Source organism: Cyprinodon tularosa, unplaced genomic scaffold, assembly GCF_016077235.1.
Source record: "Cyprinodon tularosa strain WSP-4 unplaced genomic scaffold, ASM1607723v1 ctg86, whole genome shotgun sequence".
Lineage (NCBI taxonomy): Eukaryota > Metazoa > Chordata > Actinopteri > Cyprinodontiformes > Cyprinodontidae > Cyprinodon > Cyprinodon tularosa.
In genome coordinates this window covers 212,571-236,635 of record NW_024039629.1, presented here as the reverse complement: position 1 = coordinate 236,635, position 24,065 = coordinate 212,571, and the positions used below count along the sequence as shown (strand labels likewise).

Below are 24,065 nucleotides of genomic sequence, written 5' to 3'. Positions count from 1 at the left end.
TCTCCAGTATACTTATTCAGCAACGTCCCTGACGTTTCACAGGTAATGATTCAGTAATTTTCTGTAAAATAATTTTCTGGATATATACCTCGGTTACTTCTCTCCGGCTCTTTGGAGATCTTCAAGCCTTTCCTCCTCTGCTCTCACCCTGCTGGCACCCCTCCCTCGCCTGGCCCTAGCTGCACGCCCACCCCGGCCTCTCTGCCCTCTTCCTCTCCCTCTTCCTCGCCTTGTAACCCCCGTGCCACAAACATGACTTGGACTCTGTAAACGGGGAATATATATTCTTCCAGCGAACACAATCTCGCTGTTAAACTAATGACTACAATTACTTCGTCTGTTTATATCACCATGCAAAGCAGCTCACCAAAACGTCACAACGACGTAGAAAAAATAACGGGTATATTTATTATCTTAAGTCTACATGAAATCTATACCCTACACAGACTAATGAAATACTATCTGTAAAATGATCTATGTAAACAAACCTCATCACTTGAGAAGGTAGGTGATTCCGACGTCGTGGAAGACATTTTGTCCCGTAACGCTCGCCGTACTGTTGGGGGGGAGAAGCGGTGGGGGGGAGACGTTCATGTTGCTGCAGTCTGACCGCTAGATGTCGCTGAAAATTAAACACTGTAGCTTTAAATAACACTGTGTTAAAACTATTTCCTTTAGAAATTACCTAATTAGCTTAAAGGTAGAGTGAGTAATACAAGGATTTACTGACAAAAACTAAATATATATGATCTCTATGCATGTTATTTATAATCACCAATGAACTGAAAGTCTTCGGTTCACATTTTTCAGACAGATATCTTTGGTGCTACGGCAGCAGAGATGACAAACTAGTGACTGTAGAGATCACCACTACACTCGAATGGTACTGCAGCAGGTTAGGCCTATAAGTAATCTTACACAGACTAATAAAATACTATTTATAAAACTGTATAGGCGCACTTAAGACACACTCTCATTCTGTAAAATTTCTGCTAATGCTAACCAAACATTTACCCAACCGGTCACAACAAAAACCATCATCCAGCCTTGATTGCCTTAAGTCGTCATCAAAACTCAAAAGCTTCATGTTTTTATATTCTGGACCAGTCAACATTTACCTACTATATTATTTTTCAGTAAAAATATTTTTATTCTAAACCACTCTAGATGTTCAGTGGGCAGTCACTTTTTTTTTAATGTTTCATAAAAGAAAAAAGCTATGACATATATAAGGCATTGGTATAATTAAACCTAGCTGCTCAGTGAAGGGCTCTGTGGTTTGCTTAAAAACAAGTGCAGATGATAAAAAAAAAAAAAACATAAATTACTGAAAAACATGTCTTTAGACAGGAATCTTAATGATCCAAAATACCGATATTGCAATATACCAGATATCGACTTAAATTAGGGAGTCCTTCATAAATGCAAGATATTTCATCGTCTTAGCATCGTCGTTAGCAGTGCACTGCCCAAGAGCTAATAATTCAACTGCTCTGAATCAAATGAATAAATGTGAGGTTTTAGAGCAGCAAAATCATCTTTGTGATACCATTTGGCGATAGTATTGATACCCACCTTATCCCCAAACTTTTGCCAATCCACACCCTTTATACCCAGCAGAGAGCTTTGGGAGAAAGTTCCTTAAAGCAAGGTTAGGTTGGGTTAACAATATCCCAAGCCTTGACAGTACTGTTCAATCCAAGAGAGTGTAGCAAAAGAAACAAGTTCATGGTGCTTTAAATGCCGGGCAAGCCGAGCATTAATTGGTGAAGTAGCCATAAGGCCCATGGCAACTCTGGAGGAGCTTTAAAAAGAAATACTTTGAAAAGTTTTCCCCTTTGAAAAGGCTGTGGGGGTTTGTCAATATCACTATGAACTGGAGATACATGTAAGGTACGGTAGTCCACAAAAAATCTTCAAAATGCTAAGAAAGATTAGAGACTGAAATTGTTTTAAATTTGCTGTATTGATCAGAGCTGTCCTGAGTTAGAACGGCCTAGTCAAAGTCCAAACCCAATTCGATAAGAACAAACAACATTCCCTCTAACTGAACTTTACCACTTACATCTGCCTCCAAATGTACATAGCTAGTAGAGATTTTGGTTCTACTTTCGGTTATACATACACACGTTACACAGAACACAAGCAGTTATTGAACTCCATTAGTCTCTGGTTACACTCTGATCCAATCAGTCTTTTAGAGGTGTGATGGAGAGACTCTGTAAAGGAAATTTAAGTGCCTGTAAATCTGTTTATAAAGTTTCTATAATGTATTACAAACTTTGGTTTACAAGAAATTGATGTAGGTTGGAAGCGGTTCCATTTCATAGAGAAAAGAAGTGAAAAGTTTGGTAAGAGAAACAGCACACTGACCAGGTGGGGATTCAGATTTCCAGTTTTAATCATCACTTCTGTTTTTATTTAAGCAGATATTTCCCATTAGCATTGTACACATTTGCATCCTACAGTTCTCCCATGTCGACCCAACCGTCCATATCCATGCAGAGTTTCAGCATCATTCATCGCAACAGTTCTTCAATGTCCAGTCTGTCAGCTAGCAGGGGTGGATGGGGGTCGGTCTGAGAGGTTAAAAGCGAGGAGAGGGGAAGGATAAATAGAGTCCATTTTTTAATGCCCTTCCCCAAAGATTGAGGAGTCAGAGCCATCACCAGGCACTGTTCTTGTAATCGATGTTTGATGTGGATCCAGTGGAGTTGGATGGAGTGTGAAAAAACAAAACTAGTCCCTAATGTGTTTCTGTGCAACTTTCAGTATTTGTTGATCTGTGAGGTATCTGACGCCTCAGTCTCCAGAAGAATAGGTAAGAGGTAGGGGGCTTTTAAGGCTGGAAGCTGGTATAGAGACAGTTTGTGGTAGAGAGTTGGACATACTTTAAAGTATGAATGATGGCTCTGTTCAGGTGGAGGGCAGGAAGAGAGCCGGGGGTTAAAACAAAGTATAAAACAGAGTATTTATTTAAAAGAAAAACCATGTTACTGGTTCAGTAGGATGACAGACTGATACAAGAAGAACACAATCCTCATGAATAAAAGAAAATACAACATTCAGACACAAAAAAACCCATTAAAAACAGCCAAACAAAATAAACAAAAATGTCAAAAACAACCAAAAAAAAAAAAGAAACCAATCAACCAAACCATACAAAGTGACATCAGGCCTTTCCAAAGTGACATCTAGTTTCTCTTTTTAAATCCCATTCAAGTCTATCTCCCGTATCTATTTATTTTTTTCTGTAAACCAGACAGTGGCTCCGATTTATGGCTGGACAGCAAGGTGGGGGTCTGCGGGTCTCTGAAGTGCAGACCCGGCTGGAACCGCGGCGCAGGGCAGCTACAAATGGCATCTTGTACAATGGAGAGAAAAATAAATTCATCAAGCTTTCTTTTTACAATCACATTTCTGTAGTAACTCTAAACATTCTGCACTGGAAGGTTTTTCTGTCCCTTGAAGCCCCCCAGTACAGCTAACATGGATGCTTGTGATAACAACAAGGGGCGAGTGTCTGGAACTGAAAGCACGCTGGTGGGCATTACATTTCTATACGTCACTTTATGAATGCTAATCTCAACCCAAAACACTGCAACGTTTTCACATAAATCGCCTACTGTAACATCCATGTGCATTTTTAGACAGAGCCCCCAAAGACTAAGAGGCAGAGACGATACAGACAGCAGCAGGAGAGGACCCCAACCCTGGTCTACAAACTTTTTATTAGCCACTCTAGAGCGCATCAGGGGAGAGAGAAAGAGGGATTCTGGAGGAGGTGGAAACAAAAAAAAAGGCAAGGAGTGTGATGATTCTCTTCCTTCTTAGCATCTCAACATTCCCCCAGTTCTAAGAAAGAAATGAGATGAGAGAAGCAGAAAGTCTTGGGAGTGCGGATCCCTCCCCATCGCCCTGTCTGTACCCAAGTTCTCACACCAGTGACTGAGAGACAGGCGGAGGTATGTGAGATGAGAGTTGGACTCGCCCCTCTACCTGCCGTCCTCCCTCCTTTCTTCCCTCTTGGTGCGGTTGGACGTGGTGCCGTCGGCGGGATGCTGCACCCAGTTGTTGTCGTGGAGCCCGACCCGGCAGCCTGGCGTGTCCTTGTCCGTACGCCGGCAGCACATCCAGTAGGAGCGTCCGTAAGGCAGGTCGTGGTGGTAAGGTTTGGGGTGCCAGCGGCATAGAGAAACGTCCCCGCGCTCGTACTGACGCTTGCACTGTTTGCAGGGGTCGTCCCTGTAGAGGGGGTCTTGGTTCCAGCGCGAGTCCAGTGCGCGGACCCCGTAAGTCTCGATCACTGCCTTGAAGTAGTGACAGGTGCACTTGAGGGCTGCCAGGGAGCGAGTAGGCAAGTAGCTAAAGATGTTCACCATGATGTGGTCGGGGAGAAGCAGCATGTACTGTCTGGGTTCTAGGAGTCGTTGGATCTGAAAGCGGATCTCCAGGAAGTCATGAGACACGTGGCGGTATAAGCGACACAGCGAAGGGTCAGAACAGTCCTCCCCGACACCAGGAGAATCTGGTCTTGTGGCCCTTTCCCCTGAGCCCACCCCCGCCCCAGGACTGTGGTTGTTAGCACAGTCCAAAGAGCAGATTCCAGTAGCACCGCCAGAGCTCTTTGCTGCTGCATCCTCCTCTGGTCCTCTAGGGGACTGGAGGAAGAACAACTGTCCAGGAGGAGGGTCGTCTGACGACGGGTCAGTCGAACTTCCAACACCACTCCCTCCCCCCGTCGGCATTGCAAAACACACAGTCTCCTCCTGCACATTCTCTGTGCTGTCTTTGCCGTAGAAGACACACTGATCCACAGCACCTGTCACCACAACCTCCACATGGAACCCGGTCACTCGTTCTCGACCCACACCTGCCGTCTTCTTGTCCCCTGTGGACAGCTCCTGGGTGGGGTCCGGGCTGCCGCAGGTCGGCTTGTCCTGGTGGAGATCCCCATCTGATTTGGGGGTGGACGCCGTGGCGGCAAGCAGCAGACTACCGGGATCTCTAGATGACGGACTGACGAGCTGGTACAAGTCGCAGGTGATTTTCTCTTTGGCCCTGGCAGCAGCTTGGTTGCTCCCACCACCACAGCTCATAAACATACAGCGGGACCGACCAGCTGGCTCCAGCTGTGACCGCGGGTCCATATTCGACACTCTGAACGCTATCCTCACTTCCCCGTGGCTGCGGTTGGGCGGTGAAGGCGGCGTTACAGTGTCTCCTATCCTGTGCTCTCCATCTTGATTACTAGAGTGTACTCCAGATCCAGAACCCAGATGGAGACGGTTCTCGAGGGTTTGAGACTCAAAGTGAGCGATGGCCTGAGCTACCCTGCAGGACTCCTGCTGCTCCTCCAGCTCCTGGTCCGTCTGGATTGGAGATGATGGCTTTTGGGATTCACTAGAGGCCTGACTATCGGAGCCGTTTGATTCAAACAGCATAGGCGAAGGGTCGGACACTGTCCCTGGGAGCAGAGTGTGCTGGCTGGGGGTGAAGCTGGGCCTGTGAGAAGTGGTGATCGACTGGTGCTGGTTTCCGTGAACGGCCACGATTCCCTGAAGGGCCATGGCGGTCCTCTGCTCCACCAAGGCAACCATCTCTGCCACCGAGAGCAGATCCGTCTCGTTCACACCCAGCTGTAGCTCATCGGGGCTTGGAGGTCCAACTGAACAGTCAGGAGTCAGAGCTTGGGAGCGGGCCGGAGGGTCGTAAGATGAGCACCGCCTTCGTCTTTTGGCTTTACTGCAATCTGTTGCCCAGTTACCTTTAACCTATAGGAAACGGAAAAGGATTTAGAGGCCACATAGTTTCAAAAATATTGTGAAAATATGAGGCTAATGTTGAATGGAGATGTTTAATAATATGTTACATCACTTTCCCTGAGATGTAGGTATCAGGTCACTAAGCTCTACTTCATTAAGGATAGGAGAAATCTATAGTCATCATATTTGAGCTGAACTATCTGAGAAATGCTGAAGTTTCTGAAGAGTCCGACAGGTTCTCACCTTCATGGCGCTCGGTCTTGGCTGACCCGCTCCGCTGAACTGATGTGCAACAAAGAAGGCAATCTTCTCCTTTGTGTTCCCAGGTTTTATAACATACCAGGTGTCCAGCAGCACCCTTCCATCCTGCATCTGAGACCCAGCAGTTGGTGGTGTGGGCGGTGCCGAAGGGGGCTGAGGGTGAGTCATGGAGCCGGATTCAAGCTCGGGTTCAGGTGGCGTGTTCTCCAACCCTACCTCCTCCTCCTTCCCCTCCTTAACCCCAACTATCATCCCTACATTGTCACTTTCTTCTGGCGTCCTCCTGGCACCTTGAGAGAGCTCCGCCTTGCAGACCGAGGGCGACTCCGCTCCGCTGGCCCCGCCGCCACTGCCCCCGGAGCCCGGACTCCGAGCTTTATTCTGGGAGTAGGTGCCGAAGGGGCGGGGGCACCATAGCCGGATGTGGGAGAAGGTGTCTCGGTCCATCAGGATGAGGACCTCCGTGGCATATCTGCATCTATGCTGGCCAGCAGACACCTGGAGCGCTCATGGTTCGGCTTTGATCCTGAAGCCACCAGACTGGCAGTACGACCAACATAAAACCTGCATAAAGAGACCAGGAAAGTGTTAAAGTGCGGACCATCAAGATAAGATTCACCCAAGCCATCAATAACTGGGACCGCCCTGAGTTAATCAAGGCTGCTACCACTTAAAAACCCACAGCACCACCACTAGAGATAAGACAGACCATCAGACACACTGTAACACAGGCACAAATCCGTTTGCTTCAGACTTTGGCCAAATTTAATCAGCAGCTATGAGACCATCTCCCCCACTCTGAGGCCTCAAGATTAAATTAAAGGGATTTGCGATTCAGGTTTCAAGATGAAAGGGTTGAAAAGATGGAGCACAATTGGTCCTCAGCCTCTCTCTGCATGTTTGAAAGAGTACTTGACTTAATAGGAGGCAGCACAGGAAGATGCATCAGGCATCTGCTGGACCTATTTTTAGCAAGTGGCAGCAAGGGGGGGGTGGGCTGAAAGTGAAATATATATGCAGTGGAGGGGCAGGACCCTTTGCTTCTGTAGCACAGCTGGTTGCAGGGCATGCCAGGGACGTGACAGCATACATGAGGACATGCTAGTAGGGCAACACGTTGGAGTCACTGGTAAACTGTTTGAATTTACTGTAAATAATGTTATTTAGCCCAAACAATTTCTCTTAAAAATGCAGCAGGCTAAACTGCATTTTTCTACTTTCAAAAAAAATGTTTACAGTGTTTTTTGTTAGAAACTGTCTACATATTACAGGTTTGTCTGCATTTCCTGAAGGGAGGTTCTAATAAGGTAGTCTCAGAAACGCCCCTCAGGCAGATGGACATCATAAAGCTGTCAGCTTGCTGGAAATGTAAATGAATTTCAGACTGGTGGAAGTTCACTTCAAATCTAAATTTAACATTTATTAAAAACTGGAAACTTCACATGGATGACATGAACAGCATTCATGTTTCTAATAGGTGAAGCTCTATCAATCCACCCCATTAGCCGATTTGGTGATCAGAGTTTTATACTCCGTTTCTTTGCTGTTTTTTTATTTTTTCCCCCAGTGGAAATATGATGTGAATGATTTAGCCTTGTGTACTGCCCTCTACTATATATTTATTTATTTCTTTATTTATTAGGGATGGAACGGTTTATGAAAGCCGTCCGAAGCGTTTGGTTCGATTCGCGTGTGTTGCGTTCGGTTCATGCGCAGAAGGTGGCGGTACTGCGACCAAAGCCAACCACCAGTAGTAAACAAGAAGAAGAAGAAGCGAAGCAGCGTAGCCGGGTGTAGCAGAAAAAAAATCTGTTGTTGTGGAGTTTTGTGTGGGTATGGCGAGTGGGAAAGAACAGGAGTTGGAAGACACGCCAGCAGCACTTTATAGGTCTGCTGTATGGGAGCGCTTTGCATTTAGAGTGACCTACGATGACGGCGGAAAGACAGTTGTGGATAAAACAGTGTGCCAGCATTGTGCAACAGCAACACGACCAACATGTCAGGCTAACAATCAACATATACCGAACCGAAAACCGTGAACCGAACGGAACCGTGGATTTTGTGAATCGTTCCACCCCTAATATATATAAATAAATATATATATATTAGGGGTGGAACGGTTCATAAAATCCACGGTTCGGTTCGATTCACGGTTTCTGGTCGCGGTTTTCGGTTCGATTTGATACATGTTGATTGTTACACCGAAATCCCATAAAAAATTATGAAATTAATGAAAAAATCCCCCCAAAAATAATGGATTGTAATTATTTTAAATGATCTGCGGAAACCCTGGATCATTTCAGTATGTTTTGCTGCTTTGAATTTAATCATCTGGTGGATGCTCTCTAACCTGACAACAGCCAGATGCATGTCTCGCTTTTCCTAGGCGGCATCTGGCTGTTGTCAGGTTACATGCTCTCTACCATCTCCAAGGAACTCAGAGGGGAGCAGACGAAGCCACAGTGGGTGATGTAGGCGTGCTTTTTAGCAGCCGGTCTGGAGCGCAGCGGGGCGGAGCGGGGGTTGCTGACGGAGTATGAGGAATTTAGGGGTTAGCATGACATGTTGCTGTTAGCATAAATAAAACGTGTTGCACAATGCTTGCACACTGTTGCACTTTTATCCACAACTTTCTTTCCGCTGTCATCGTAGGTCACTCTAAATGCAAAGCGCTCCCATACAGCAGACCTATAAAGTGCTGCTGGCGCGTCTTCCAACTTCTGTTCTTTCCCACTCGCCAGTCCGACACAATTCTCCACAACAACTGATTTTTTTCCCTGCTACACCCGGCTAAGCTGCTTCGCTTCTTCTTCTTCTTGTTTACTACTGGCGGTTGGCTTTGGTTGCAGTACCGCCACCTTGTGCTCTGGAGTGTAATCGCTTCCTCTATGAGAAAAAGGAGCAGCGCATGAACCGAACGAAACACACGCGAACCGAACCGAGACAGTCGAACCGAACGATTCTGACGGTTTTCATAAATCGTCCCATCCCTTATATATGTAATATATATATATATATATATATATATATATATATGTAATATATATATATATGTAATATATATATATATGTAATATATATATATATATATATATATATATATATATATATATATATATATATATATATATATATATATATATATATATATATATATATATATATATATATATATATATATATATATATATATATATATACACACACACACACACACATATACACACACACACTTTTGTTGTTTGAGCTGGAACTGAGTATTTCCTCTTTTTCCTTATGCCAGTTTTCCATTGGTGCATCTCCTGTCAGTAGGAATAGTTACTTTTTTTTTTTTGCATCTATAAGTCTGCACAGCTCCATCAGTCAACCCTCTATACCTGCCTGTACCAACAGGGTCTCCATCTCCAACGTTATCAGGCAAGAGGCCGGAATGCCGACCCATCAAAAGGACAAAACAGAGACAACCGAGTCTATACATGGGGGAGACCCTCAAGCCCCGGAGAATTTGCCTTCAGACAACAGTGCTACCAGCTGCTCAGCTTTAGACCTAAAATAACCAGACCAGTCACCTACCCTGGGATGTTCTTTACAGATTTAACGTTTGAATATTTTACTCCGTATGAAAGAACATAAAAGAACAAAAAAGGAAAATGTTATAAGTTTCCATTGAAGATTTCTGGTGTAGTTTCTCTCCTCCAGAACATTTACTACTACAGGAACCAAGCCCAAATCTGACAAATTGGGTAGAGAGAATTCAATTGAGCGCTGGTCCAAATGTAAAGGCAGTACTTTCTTACAGGTACCCTCAAACCAAGCATGAAGTTAAACAGTAAATACCCCCATCGCTAGACTCCTTTAGTTTGGCTTTTCTTTTAACTCTAAATAACTGGATAATTGATGTTCATTTCTGCTGAACAGCAACGTTTATGATAAAATAAATTAATCAGGGAAACCAAAAAGATGATATGTGTTGTATTTTGTATTAAGTGACAAATCAAAAGCTACTCAGTGTCTCGGCTTTACCCCAAGGAGATTGAACAAGGTTGAATATTTTAAGTATTCCAGCCAAAACCTCTCTTTAGAGGTAAGCGTTACGCCGTGAAGCAACTCTGACAGAAACATTAATTCAAGGAAAAACAACTTGACGAAATCTAGTCTTTAGATTTTAACCAAAAGGGTAAAAGGTATCACAGATCAAAATATACTTCAAAGAATATCTGATTAGTGTTTACAGCTGATCATCAGGAGGCCAAATCCCTTCAATCTGATAAGCCCGTTTCAGGTCAAGCTAATGCTTCTGCTGCTCTTACCGTAGTAGAAGTTGGGTGGTCAAAAATATTGATACGCTGCCGTATCTGGACACAATGCTAGTTTTGTACTTCATCAGTACAGAATAAAAGTGTTTTTTGCATACTTTTGCTATTGTTTACTTTAGATTTCTAGATTTATTTGAACATTAAAAAGAATAACACCTCAAACAGCCTAAAAATATTGTTAAATTGTGTTATATTTGTGTTATTTTCAATAAAAATGTTTTTATCCCTTTTACTATGTGGTAGTTTTTTCATTCCCTTGGTATCCAGCGTCAAATGTTTTCCTGGGTATTGAAATTTAGTTTCATGAACATGCTTAGAGGTTAAACAAAAAAAGTTTTTGTTTAAGATTAGTTCAAACAAGAGTACGGTAATCAAAGGTTGAGCAGCACCAGCAGCTAACATCATGGAGGAAGTTTGCTTTATATATATATATATATATATATATTTTTTATTTTTATAGTGTAAAATTTAACAGCATGAAAATTGGTCTTTAGCACATCATTCAGGCCAAAGAACATGTCGGACTAGATTTTCATCATTTGCCGTTTTACTCAGTTGTTTCAGAAATTATTCAGACTAAATGTACCATAAGGCAGCTCTACTCCAAGCACGCAAAAGAAGCACATTTGCTTGAGAAAAGATTTCTGAAATTACAGAAAACAAATAACTGTATGAAGAACAGCTGAGAGAGAAGCGTTCCCACAGTTTGGGTCAGAATCGTTAAGATGTCACCTTTAAGGTGCAAGTAGGGATAAAAGGGACAAAAATAAATAATCAAAGAAATAAATGCAATCGTCTCATATTTGGTGCATGAATAACTTGATCAGTGGTATGTGCTACAAAGATGAATCAACTGATTGATCGGAGAACTCAATCAGCTGATGTCACCGCAGGAAAAACAAAACAACATTGGCTAACTGACGTTTCGGCATATCTCTACTTGGGAGCACTGAGCAACAGTCCAACACTTATCTGACTGCAACCTTGTTCCACCATTTATTCTTCCTCAAATTATTTTTTTCCTAATCCTCTTTAGGCAGCGTTTTATCTTGATGCACAATTTTCCTTCCACTCAACCTTTTATTAACTTATCGCTCTACACAACCAGCCTCCTTGACAATAACTTATTTTGGATTTGCTCCATTTGAAGGGCGTTAATGGCTGTTTTCTGAACATCTGTCCAGTCAGCAGTCTTCCCTATGACCGAGTAGCCTACTGACCACTGCTGACTGACCATCTAGATGCGTAGGGAACCCTGGCAGGCGTTTTTTATTAATCTGCTGTTTAGGACGTGACAGCTTGAGTTTCTATCATGTCTTTTTTCAAAGCTGAATGTTGGCTTTTCCTCATCTGAGTCAATATTTCCCTATAGATGTAATGAATCTATACAACTTTAAAATAGCAAATCTTTTCTCCAAATATGCCTTTTATGCTTCACAAACTAAAGACATCACTGCATGAAATGCCCATTTCTAAGGCGGATCGTGGTGTTCAGCTAAAGATAACATGGTGCCGTATTCAATCTGTCTGCCGTTTTTAGTTTGGGCCATTTTAGTGCTCAATCGACGAGTTTCAAAACGGGTCACTTGTTCTTTTTGTCTAACACACTGTAGGGCTGTTGCTGTACAGTTGGACTAATGGATTGGCTGAGAGAGGCGCAAAAAGCTAACACCACCCACACAATGTGTTGCACCAGTGTAAATGCTTCCTCTATAATCACACAGAAACAACTCAACCAGGAGCAGACAGATTACCCTGTAGCGAGGAGGCTGAAGAGTCATTAAAGTGCCTCCTCTTCATCCACCCTGAAGAGAATACATGGATCCGATCACGACAGCCCCAGGAGAACTATCGGCTTTTGCTTTTCTGTAAACTTAGCATTATTGGAAGATGAGATGACATCAGTGAGAGCCTTTTCAGGACAAAAACATGAAAGTAAAAGGAATCTGGTAGGAATAAGTGCAGATTTTTTTTCTCTCCCTTACATTTTTTTCAATAAGACAGAACTAAAAACCTCTAATCTGTCGTCAGATGAACACGACCCAGTTTGGGTACAACAGCATTAAAGCCATCAATCCTAACAGAGCATTAAGGATTACCAGAAAAACAAAGAAATGTCCCTTTAGGAACCAGAGCTAATACTTTTACAGGGGGACAAATTTTAATAGCAGCCAGTCACACAGCCTAAGCTGTGTAATAGAGGCAGAAGATCTAGCGATGACACCAGTAGCAATATATCCCCACTACATCTCATCTGGGCTCTGTGACCTTTACCATTCAGGGTAATGTCATATTTCAAACTGGCTAAATACTTCATTAGCATGCAAACTGCAAACTCACAACACTTGGGACTACATTAGCCAACAAAAAATGATATCCAAGCTGTCCTTTAGCGGTGTTATTCCACCTACCAATATTGCAATGACAAAGTATCTGGTATCAATGTATGGTTTTAAAAAGTAAACACTGATGATGGTTGAATGAGTTTACTCAGGGAAATAGAATAGATCAGAAAAGTTTTCCTACAGCCTGCTGCTCCGCCAGCTGATAAATGCTGCAAAACTTTTCTCACATAAAAACAGGAAGAAAAAAAAAATGTAATCCAACTGATGTGACATTAAAAAGGTCCTATATCAACTAGATCATGTTTTCAGGCCTTAAAGGGGTTATAAGATTATTCTATAGGGTATTTGGTCCTTAAGGTCTCTGAATAGGGTGTGTCACATTGGTTGGGCTAAAAAAATGGCATATTTGCTGTTCTATGAGCTCTAATGCAAGCCTGGTTAAAAGCCCTAGAATGAAACGACATGTTTTCTTCCTTTTATGGTATGCTCATGAATATTTAGATGAGCTGTGCGCTAGGGTTGTCACGATACTGAACTTTTCAACTCGATACCGATACTAAGGAAAAAATTCGATACTCGATACCATTTTCGATACCACAAGGATAAAATTTCAACAGAAATATTTTGATTAATAATTAAAATACAATAAATAAATACAATAAACAATAAGAACAAAATTTTGAGGTTGTTTGCTGTGCACAGTATTTAGCAAGCTTGATAAAAAACCTACAACACTAAAATTAAGTTTTCCTTACTTGGCTATGCTTTGCACACATAACAATGACACTAGCCAAACCGGTTAAGAAACAAAAATAATTCTCAGCAGCTGCAACTGTTACAAAAAAAGTCTGAAACGGAAAAGTGCACAGAATTATTCAATCACACAGTGTTCTGAAAGTGCATTTTTCTCTATTCTGCACTTTAGATGAATGACTGTTTAGGTGCGACTGGTACTCGATACTTTTGAAAATGAGTATTGTATCCGGATACAACATTTCAGTATCGATACTTTTTTGAGTATCGATACTTTTGACAACCCTACTGTGCGCTGATTGGTTGGTTTACAATGAGTGAAGCTGCTGAGCAAAGACGCATCATAGCAACAAGCACTCACTCACTCTGTGGCTGGTCTGGGAACCCTGGAGGGCGGGGGCAGGGCCAGTCACCCTACCCTGTGACGGTAGCCTGGAGATAGGCCGCCCTGTGCTTCCCCCCCGCCTGCCGTACCGGTCCCCAGCCGGCAGGGCCAGTGAACCAGTGGGCTGATCTGTATGTCAATTTCGGGGCGTGACAAAAGTACAGGAACCATATAAGGCAACATCCCCAAGTTTACGTCAACTCGCTGCTTCATTTGAATTTGCCTGTTTTATGGTGGAAGTTTAGAATTGTGAGATTTGCAGAGAAAGGAGGTGTCGTTGGGGTTTGAACTTTTCTGTACGTCCATTTCACCCACTAAACTATCGCTATTCATCTATGACAATGTAAACTTGGTTTTGCATTCTATGACCCCTTTACAAAATGACAACAAAAGTTGTCTTAAGTCTAAGTAACTCTTTATTTTGTTATACACAAAAAACTGCGGTTAAGCAGTCTGATGGAAGTGGGGAAGAAGCTGTTGCAAAATCTGCTAGGCCTATAAAAATCAGCTATAGCTGAAAATGAGGAAATAATGCCTTTAGCATAAAACAATAACTTGTCTTAATAATGTAGTCGTTTTTGTCCAACCTGAGGAAAACTCAGATCTACTGATTTTCAAGACATTCCCTAATAAAAGGGAATGTTTTCCTGCGCATGTTAGCTGCTAAAAGAGCCACTTTGTCTCTGTTATAAATTTAAAAGGTTCGCACTGAGAAAGTGGTCATTTGTTTACAGTGCAGGTATAGCATTGTAAAGATGGGGGCTTCCTGGAGGGAGCTTTCTCACAAAGATTTTTAGTGACTGTTTTCACAGGACAGAGAGGCCTCTGCTCTGAAACGCAGCTTTGTGCATGATTCTAATGAAGGAATGGCATTACTGACTGCTAAAAAACTTAAAAAGGTTGTTGAAAAAAAAACATTTTCTATTCCATGCATCAGGAATAATGGTTGTTTTCCCTCCTTTAAAACTTAATTTAATCTTGTTCTAAAAAATTGGGTGAAAATTTCACCTTTTTTAATACAACTGGTATTTTGGCACAATGTGTGAAAACTGAATACTCTCCCAAGTCTCATAGCAAAAATGTTCTTGAGGTACACTGACTTTATCAAATGAGGAAAGTATCTTAAATTGTAAAAGCGCCAAATAAAAATATTTGTGACATTCAGCCCACAGACCGTTGGATGGATATTTCTCTTCTGTCCGGAATACCCCCATTATTCCATGTTAGAAATTAGGCACATTTACCATGATGTTATTGCACCTTTTACTCCAAGATGTTCTGCAAATAGAGCCTCAGGTTTGATTTGTGAATTCAGTTTAAAACAATCCAGCAACTCTGCAGCTTCATCGTTACGTAGCGAACCTGTCAGACAAACTGTCAGGAGAGAATGACAAACAGTTCAGAACATTTTCAGCACTTATATCTCCCCACACGCCAATGCATAGAAACATGTAGTTCGCCAAGTTTGAAGACTCGTCAACTAGGAAAGCCCAAGGTGCAGTCATATTCTACAAGTGTTAAGAGTTTGGGTAGGGATCATTTAGCGAAAGAGGCACATAAAAGCTTAGAACTCAACGCTAATTCTGACGTTTTGAATTGAAAAAGCTTCCTGGATGGGAAGCTAAATGTCTTTAAACTTGGAACCAAATCCAGTGGATTGCTTTTTAACCTTTTTTCAGAGGCACATAAAAGGTCAAATCAAACCACAAAGTGTGTATTTAAATCAAGACGTGTTAATTGGATCAGAGAGTAGATAAGAGGTTCTGTTGACCAACCTACGTCAGTAAAGTTAATCAATAATACAGAGTACAACATTCCTCCTATGTCTTGAAGACTGTGGAGGGCGTTTCTGTGATTACAAAACAGCCCTAAAACACAGGAGCTTCCTTCCACCCATCAAAAAAAAAAAAAAAAAAGATCAGCGGAAAACTGTGGGAGTGATGATATGCACACGACAAGATCTGAAAATTAAAACACCAACAGGTTCCACCCAGCTGTCTGCCCAGTCAGAAGCTAAAATTAAAACAAATAAAATGACACCAACATGCATAACAATAATAACTTACTTTAAAAAAGTCAAATAAGAATAATTTTGCCCCCATTTAGTTCAAAACCAGTGTCCAGATTTCAGGCATGAGTTTAAATATTTAAGTTAAAAGATTTTTTTGTTCCTTTGAGATAAATCTGGTCTGGATCAGAACCAGAACAAAGATTAAAAGAAAGAAATCGAGCTTATATTTTGACTTTTCCCTTTTAAGAAATACCATTTTTAATCTTTTCAATAAAAGGAGCAGTATGAAAAAACAAAACATGTGGAAAAATCCCTTTCATCTCAGTTTTAACCCCACGTTTCTATCCTGTTTAGAAACCCTGGATTACTGGAGACGTCCATCCCTTCCTTCAGAATAATCCCCCCTCCTTAATGTTTCCAGGTGTGCCCAGGCACCTGAACACCAATAAAACTTTACAGGTTTAGTAACTGAATCATGCAACCTTTTCTAAATGTTTGAACCAAATGGTTAGAAAGACAGGATAGCCGTTTAGCACGTCGTTGACAGATCAGAGTATGTGACTCTGCTGACCGGACCGGCCGGAGGGACGCGTGGGTGCAGACATGTTCGTCCTGAAACGTCGTCACAGGTTGGGACAGTGGTGCAAGCTTTTGATAAGACATCCACAAACACCACTGTGTCAGCAGCACAGAGCTCTGTTCTATTGACCATCTAATGAAGGGTCAATCAGACGCTGTCTGAATCAACCACATCAAACTCTAATCTCCGTAAGAGGTTAGACATTGTGGAAAAAATAAACATTTACCTACAGATTTCAACTCATTATTTAGTGTTATACATTCAGGCCTCTCATTACATGTTTAATTTAACACAATAAGCAGCAAATAGGAGTCCGTTTTTCATTCAACATCCTTTTAAATGCCTTTTCCCCAAAAAAGGAGACTAAAAAATAAGTTACACAGCTATTTCGTATGGGTTTCCACTATAGGATTTTACATTACGAGATGCACCAATTGGTAAAAAAAAAACAAAAACTGACATCAAACCCTCATATTTACTTAAATCACCACAAAAGAAATGAGTATTAGGCTGATCTCTATTAATAATAACCTAAACACTGGATGAGCAGCAGATTTTAAAGTAGGTGTAGGTTAAATGAGTAAAAAAAAATATATATATATATAAATACATATTTAATTTCTCATTATGTCATCGACCAAAAACTGTTTTATTTATTTAATTCTTACCTGTAAAACTTCAAGATTATCTTATACTATCTAGATTAGTATTATAAATGATACTAATGGAGATTAGTATCATTTATTCGTAGTAATTTGTTTACATGTTTAACACAGCGGTATAGTTTTACATATAATGTTCAGCTTTTAAAGAAAAATATTAGAATTGAATTAACCTCTTCATACCTTTAAATTTAAGAGTAAGAAAAATAAAGGTTTGTTTTATATCTTAATAAAAAGTTTGCCCATATCCACTTATTCTAACCATTTTCCTTCATAAAAATAAGTCTGCAACTACCGATAATTGATTAATCTGTCTATCATTTTTTAAAACTAATAATTAGATAGCTAAAGGTTCCTTAAAGAAAACTTTATACAGAATCTAAACCAGATGAAGCTAAAACTAAGCAATAAGAAGAGTTCTGGATAGAGCTTAGCGATGAAAAAAAAAGGAGGAATATTCATTTGAAATGTTTTTTTTTCACAATTGTGGTTTAATTACTGCTCTGTGTGGTTGCTCTAATAGCATATTTTAGAGTCTCTATAGTACAGTTAACAATCATTAGATTACTAAATCAGTCAACAATTATTTGAATAACTGATCAATTAAATTAATTAATCCATCCATTTTCCGTCACGCTTATCCCTGCTGGGGTCGCGAGGGGTGCTGGTGCCTATCTAGGGCTGTCAATGAGTGAGAGGCGGGGTCCACCCTGTACAGGTCACCAGTCCATGGCAGGGCAACACAAGAGACAAACAGGACAAACAACCAGTCACACCTAAGGACAATTTAGATAAGCCAATTAACCTAACAGTCATGTTTTTGGAATGTGGGATTCAGCCCTACATAAAACCAGACTTGTAAAAGAAAAAGAAAAACAGATAATTTGCAGCGAACAACATTTTTGACCATACTCTTACTTTTGTGAAAAACACAATTGACAAGAATTCATTTCATAAAACACCCAATTTAAACTCTATCCTCTTTATACATACGATTTTAAAATCATATTTACTGCGCAAAACCATGACGTCTTCCATATCGAAAGACATCCGTCAGGATGATAGCAGCCTGAACAAACACTACACCCAGTAGTCACACTTAGGGCTGCAACTAAAGATTATTTTGCTAATCGATTAATCTGTCGAATATTTTTTTAGATTAATACTCAGAAAGCAAAGGATTCCATAAAGAAGCATTTTTTTTACAGAATGAAACCAAGTAAAACTAATTAAATGCAAAAAATAAATATCACTTCACAATTTTGGTATAATTACTGCTCTACGTGGGTTGGTCTGTCGGCTAAAAGCACGTTTTAGAGTCTTTATACTCCAGTTTACGATTAATCGATTACTAAATTAGTTGACAATTATTGCTATACTCGTAAAATTATTTTAGCTCTACTCACACTCTAGTTTTATTTCCAACTAACTACACTTATATTTCACTAATACCCTATAACCAGTAAGGATAGTATAAAATGTTTTTTTAAACGTTAATAGAAATAAAACTTTACACCTAAACCAGAAAATAAGTCTGCCATTAGAGGAATGGTTTAACAGATATTTTCATCACCTTAACATTTTCTAGTCCTGAATAATTGGATGAATAGAAAAGCTCAAATTGACACAAACAGGTTCATATTCTGTTGATATTATCCGGTCACTCTCTGTCAGAGATGGGGGTTCTGGAGTCAACAAGTCATTTCTATGGCATGTACAGGTGCTGGTCATAAAATTAGAATATCATGAAAAAGTAGATTGATTTCAGTAATTCCATTTAAAAAGTGAAACTTGTATATTATATTCATACATTACATACAAACTCATATATTTCAGATGTTTATTTTGTTTAATTTTGATGATTACAAATGACAACAAATGAAAATCTCAAATTCATCATATCAGAAAATTAGAATATTACTGAAGACCAATAAAAACAAAGGATTTATAGAAATGTTGGCCAACTGAAAAGTATGAACATGAAAAGTATGAGCATGTACAGCACTCAGTATTTAGTTGGGCCTCCTTTGGCCTGTATTACTGCAGCAATGCGGCGTGGCATGGAGTCGATCAGTCTGTGGCACTGCTCAGGTGTTATGATAGCCCAGGTTGCTCTAATAGTGGCTTTTAGCTCTTCTGAATTGTTGGGTCTGGTGTATTGCATCTTCTTCTTCACAATACCCCATAGATTAAGAACAGGGATACCATGGTCCTTCAACCAGGTACTGGTAGCTTTGGCACTGTGTGCAGGTGCCAAGTCCTGTTGGAAAATGAAATCTGCATCTCCAAAAAGTTGGTCAGCTGCAGGAAGCATGAAGTGCTCTAAAACTTCCTGGTATGTGGCTGCGTTGACCCTGGACCTCAGAAAACACAATGGACCAACACCAGCAGATGACATGGCACCCCAAACCATCACTGACTGTGGAAACTTTACACTGGACTTCAAGCAACGTGGATGAAGTGCCTCTCTTCTTTTCCTCCAGACTCTGGGACCTTGATTTCCAAAGGAAATGCAAAATTTACTTTCATCAGAGAACATGACTTTGGACCACTCACCAGCAGTCCAGTCCTGTTTCTCTTTAGCCCAGGCAAGACGCTTCTGACGCTGTCTGTGGTTCAAGAGTGGCTTGACACAAGGAATGCGACAGCAGAAACCCATGTCTTTCATACGTCTGTGTGTGGTGGTTCTTGAAGCACTCACTCCAGCTGCAGTCCACTCTTTGTGAATCTCCCCCACATTTTTGAATGGGTTTTGTTTCACAATCCTCTCCAGGGTGCGGTTATCTCTCTTGCTTGTACACTTTTTTCGACCACATCTTTTCCTTCCCTTCGCCTCTCTATTAATGTGCTTGGACACTGAGCTCTGTGAACAGCCAGCCTCTTTAGCGATGACCTTTTGTGTCTTGCCCTCCTTGTGCAAGGTGTCGATGGTCGTCTTTTGGACAACTGTCAAGTCAGCAGTCTTCCCCATGATTGTGTAGCCTATAAAACTAGACTGAAAGACCATTTAAAGGCTTTTGCAGGTGGTTTGAGTTAATTAGCTGATTAGAGTGTGGCACCAGGGGCCATCAATTTTGAACCTTTTCACAATATTCTAATTTTCTGATATGATGAATTTGAGATTTTCATTTGTTGTCATTTGTAATCATCAAAATTAAACAAAATAAACATCTGAAATATATGAGTTTGTATGTAATGTATGAATATAATATACAAGTTTCACTTTTTAAATGGAATTACTGAAATCAATCTACTTTTTCATGATATTCTAATTTTATGACCAGCACCTGTATTTGTTCTGCCCAGCCACTGAACAAGACGAGTCCAATCTGCAGAATGAATTAACCTGTGCAGATTGGGCTTGTTGAGTCCAAAAACCCCATCTCTGCTCTCTGTGCATGTTTCCCTCTTATAGCATAAACAACTTCTATGTTTGTTTTTGTTTCTTCTTTTTTTCCTGTGATTTGAGATTTTTATTTTCATGCATCCTCCTTCTGGCATCTACTGGAAAGATGCAGATGATATAAAGGCTTTATGGACTGGGGTGCATTCATGATGGGGTTTCCTGATAGAAACTGGCTCACCACACTGTGAAATGGTTTTAACAAACAGCTTTAATGTTTTATTGTTGCCAAACTTCTCCTATTTGCCAAGCAGTGTTTTGATAAACGAAAACTGTACATGACAGAAATTAACAAGGATAAAAATTTGATGAAAACATGAAGAAGAAGAAAAGTGGGTACAGAAGAAACAGATTAAACCCAGCCCTCTGGTTCAGGTGGTATCACCTGATGAGTGTTAGCTTTATCCTGAATAAATGATTAATCCCAACAAAGCAAACAGAAACAACTGATCATAGAGGCGTTGTCCTCCTCCTAAGCTAAAGTGAGTCAAACTGATTTTAAACTAATCATCAGTCTACTGAAAACAGCTGTTTGATTACAGAGAACTTCAATAAGATCCAACCAAACATGCCCAACGCTACACCGTTTGATCCAAGCTGTTTCCTTGAAAATAAACACACATCTTTGCAGCAACAACTAAAATCAAATCCATGACAACAATATAACCATCACCCCGACGAAGGTTTCCTAGTTAAAAAAAACGAAAGGCCTGCAGCCCATTTAAGCGTTTCTAGTTAAATGATTTTAGCATATAAAATCGGAACAAATAGAGACAATGTAGTGACAATCATGAGGAGGAATGACACCAAAGATCCAATAAATAAAAAAAATACATTTTATTTCCTTCATCAAATTGTCAATGCCTTTTAAAAACTACTAGCTAGTGAATCAGATAGCCAAACAGATCCTCGGTTGTAAATTTAAAAGTCTAACAGACTATGAAGCGCTTAATTCACACACATTTGATCAAGTCTGCTTATTTGATTTATTATGATACAATCTGGTTTAAAATAAATATAAAAAGTTCCAGCAGCACAAACAAATCCCCCCTGAGTTAACGAGCTAAAGCTAACTGAACACCACAACTTACCTGAACAATAATATGACAGCAAGCTAGCAAGCCTCGGATAAGAAAGAAAAATATTAAAATGTGTTATAGGAGTGAGAATACCTGTTAGGTTCTCCACGGAAACCCCACGAAGAGAAGAAGCTTGGTGACAAGTCCCTGTTTGCTGTTTCCTCCAACCAAATAGTCTAATACAGGTGATACGAGTTGACTATCCGAGTCCACGTAGCTAGGCTAAGCTACTAGCAGGCTAACGTCGACGTTAGCATACAACTACTCTCTGTTTTATCAACCTTGCTGAGTGCTTGGCCACTATCTCCGGATTTTCAGCCTGTCAGTTCCCTTAAAGCAACCCTCTTGAAGCGCACACCTTTTTAGGTCTGCCAGCAAACGCCCCTGCCTTGTCTATTTCGAAGTGTCACGGGCTCTCAGTGTCTTCTCGGGGATACCAAAATAATCTGAGCTAAAACGGCGAAAGGAGGAAGGCCATCTTGTTGACAAGCAGCTGCATAAGCTTAGCAGCCAATAGGAGCGCAGAGTCGGTGGTATGCCCATATATGGTGTGGGCTCAACGCCCTCCCTCTCCGCTGCCCCACGGACGCTTCAAGCGGGCCCGCTGTGACACCCCAACATTTAAAGGTCACAGGTGCAGAGGCGTAGCCAGAACATTTTAGTAAGGGTGGCCAGGCAATAACCAATGCACACTCAGGGGTGGCCAAAAGTGGATAGGCGCCAAAACCTCAGGGTCAATCTACACCAGGTACACCAATTTAAAATGAGCGGTCCGAATAAAGAATATCATCAACCAGTAAAGGTCCAGAGCCTTTTTATAATCGGTTACTTTAAACAGTATTTAACTCTGAAATAAAATGAGTTGTTTATGCATTCATGTTATACATTGAATTTTTAAATAAAAAATAAAACATTAAATGTTTCCATTTTAAAATATAAAGTGTTTTTTGAAGTAGAGAACAACACTCATTCAGTTTGGTATATGGAAAATTTCCTGACACATATATTTTATAAACACCTGAACTGGCTGTTTTTTGGCTTAATTTAATTCAGTTTATTTCTATAGCGCCAAATCACAACGCATGTTATCTTAGGCACTTTACAGTTCACCAGATCATCCAGTCAAATTGATTCAAAGTTTTCAATCTAAGGAAAACCAGTTGATTGCACCGACTCATTGAGGCGAAGGCAATCCCTCACACTAAGCATGTTTGTAGCAACAGTGGAGAGGAAATCTCCCTTTTAATAGGAAGAAACCTCCAACAGAACCAGGCTCAGTGTGAGCGGCCATCTGCTGAGGCTGACTGGGGTTCAAGGAGACAGTTTCAGAGAAACAAAAAGCAAGGCAGCCCTGTCCAGGAAACACACAGCCAGGCAGACGAACTCCGAGCCAAGTCCCATGTCAGAGGATGAAGAGATTACATCCAGCCAGTTACAGTCAGAGAAACAAGACTACACTGAAAAACAGGCCGATCTCGAACATCTATAAACAAAGGTGTTGATGGCAGCAGCACAGCTGATATTTCTCTCCAGGATGGTGCAGGTTTTATTATGCAGGTAATAGGCAAAACGTTCTATTAGGGGGGAAGGAGAAGTATGAACTATATTGTTTGTTGAATCCCTTTTAGATCAGTTACATCAATTATCCTTTTTTTAGTAGCAGTGACTGATCATCTTGCATCTTTTTAGTATAAAACTGGCCGGTCTATATTATCTAACCTTTCCTCTTTTAAGAAATGTTAAGATTTAATCTAAATTATACGCTTTTTTCTGCTACAAAACATTTTTATAGCTCTTTTCCTGATTTCTCTAGTATAAAAAAATGAAATCTATCTTAATCTCTAGTTTTCCATCAAATTACTGAAAGTTTTGTATTAAATATGACTCTGGAGAATTTTATCATTCCATCAGAAGAAAAAAGTTACACCAGGTGCATAATAATCCCACATCCTGATGCTGCCACTGCCGTGTTGTATCACTGCCAAGCTGTTCTTTTTGGCCATTCTTTGCATAAGAAAACATTTTTGAAATCAAGGACATTAAAAACCCAAGGAGTGGCTACATCAGACCAGAACACATTAAGCCAAACGGTTTTGGCAGATTTAACCTCTTAGTCAGACATCCGAAGAATACGGAGAATGTTGTCACGTTGAGCGCAACCACTGCAAGGCAGAAATTCCTGCAGCTCTTTCAGTGTTGCTGTTGGTGTCTGGCATCTTGATTGTCTCCCTAACCAGTTTTTCTTATTTTTTCATCAATTCTTTTATTAACATCCTTTTTTTAAATTGACTTAGAACTTTGATAGATGACATAAAAGTTTTTAAATCATTGTTTTATTGGAATAAGGATACTGTTAAGATTTGTTTTTTTTAAAACCTGTTCCTTCATTGCACTGAAATGTGATCCGGCTCCCTAATTTCCTTCTGCCACTGAAACCACTAGTGTTGAGCTACGTTTCTCCTGTTTCAGTTTTTGTACACATTGTGTCCCACATCAGGCACACAG

General features: G+C 40.6%; 1 protein-coding gene across 1 annotated transcript; it reads right to left on the bottom strand.

Annotated features, from left to right (window-relative positions):
* Nucleotides 1-2,380: 2,380 nt before the first annotated feature.
* fbxo46 (F-box protein 46) lies at nt 2,381-22,059 on the bottom strand. The gene is made up of 3 exons (XM_038273138.1): nt 21,654-22,059; nt 6,009-6,590; nt 2,381-5,774 (listed from the first exon to the last, which is right to left on the bottom strand). Exons 2-3 carry the CDS (start codon nt 6,471-6,473, stop codon nt 3,996-3,998), a joined length of 2,244 nt encoding a protein of 747 aa, XP_038129066.1. The 5' UTR covers nt 6,474-6,590; nt 21,654-22,059; the 3' UTR covers nt 2,381-3,995.
* Between the last annotated feature and the right edge of the window lie 2,006 nt (nt 22,060-24,065).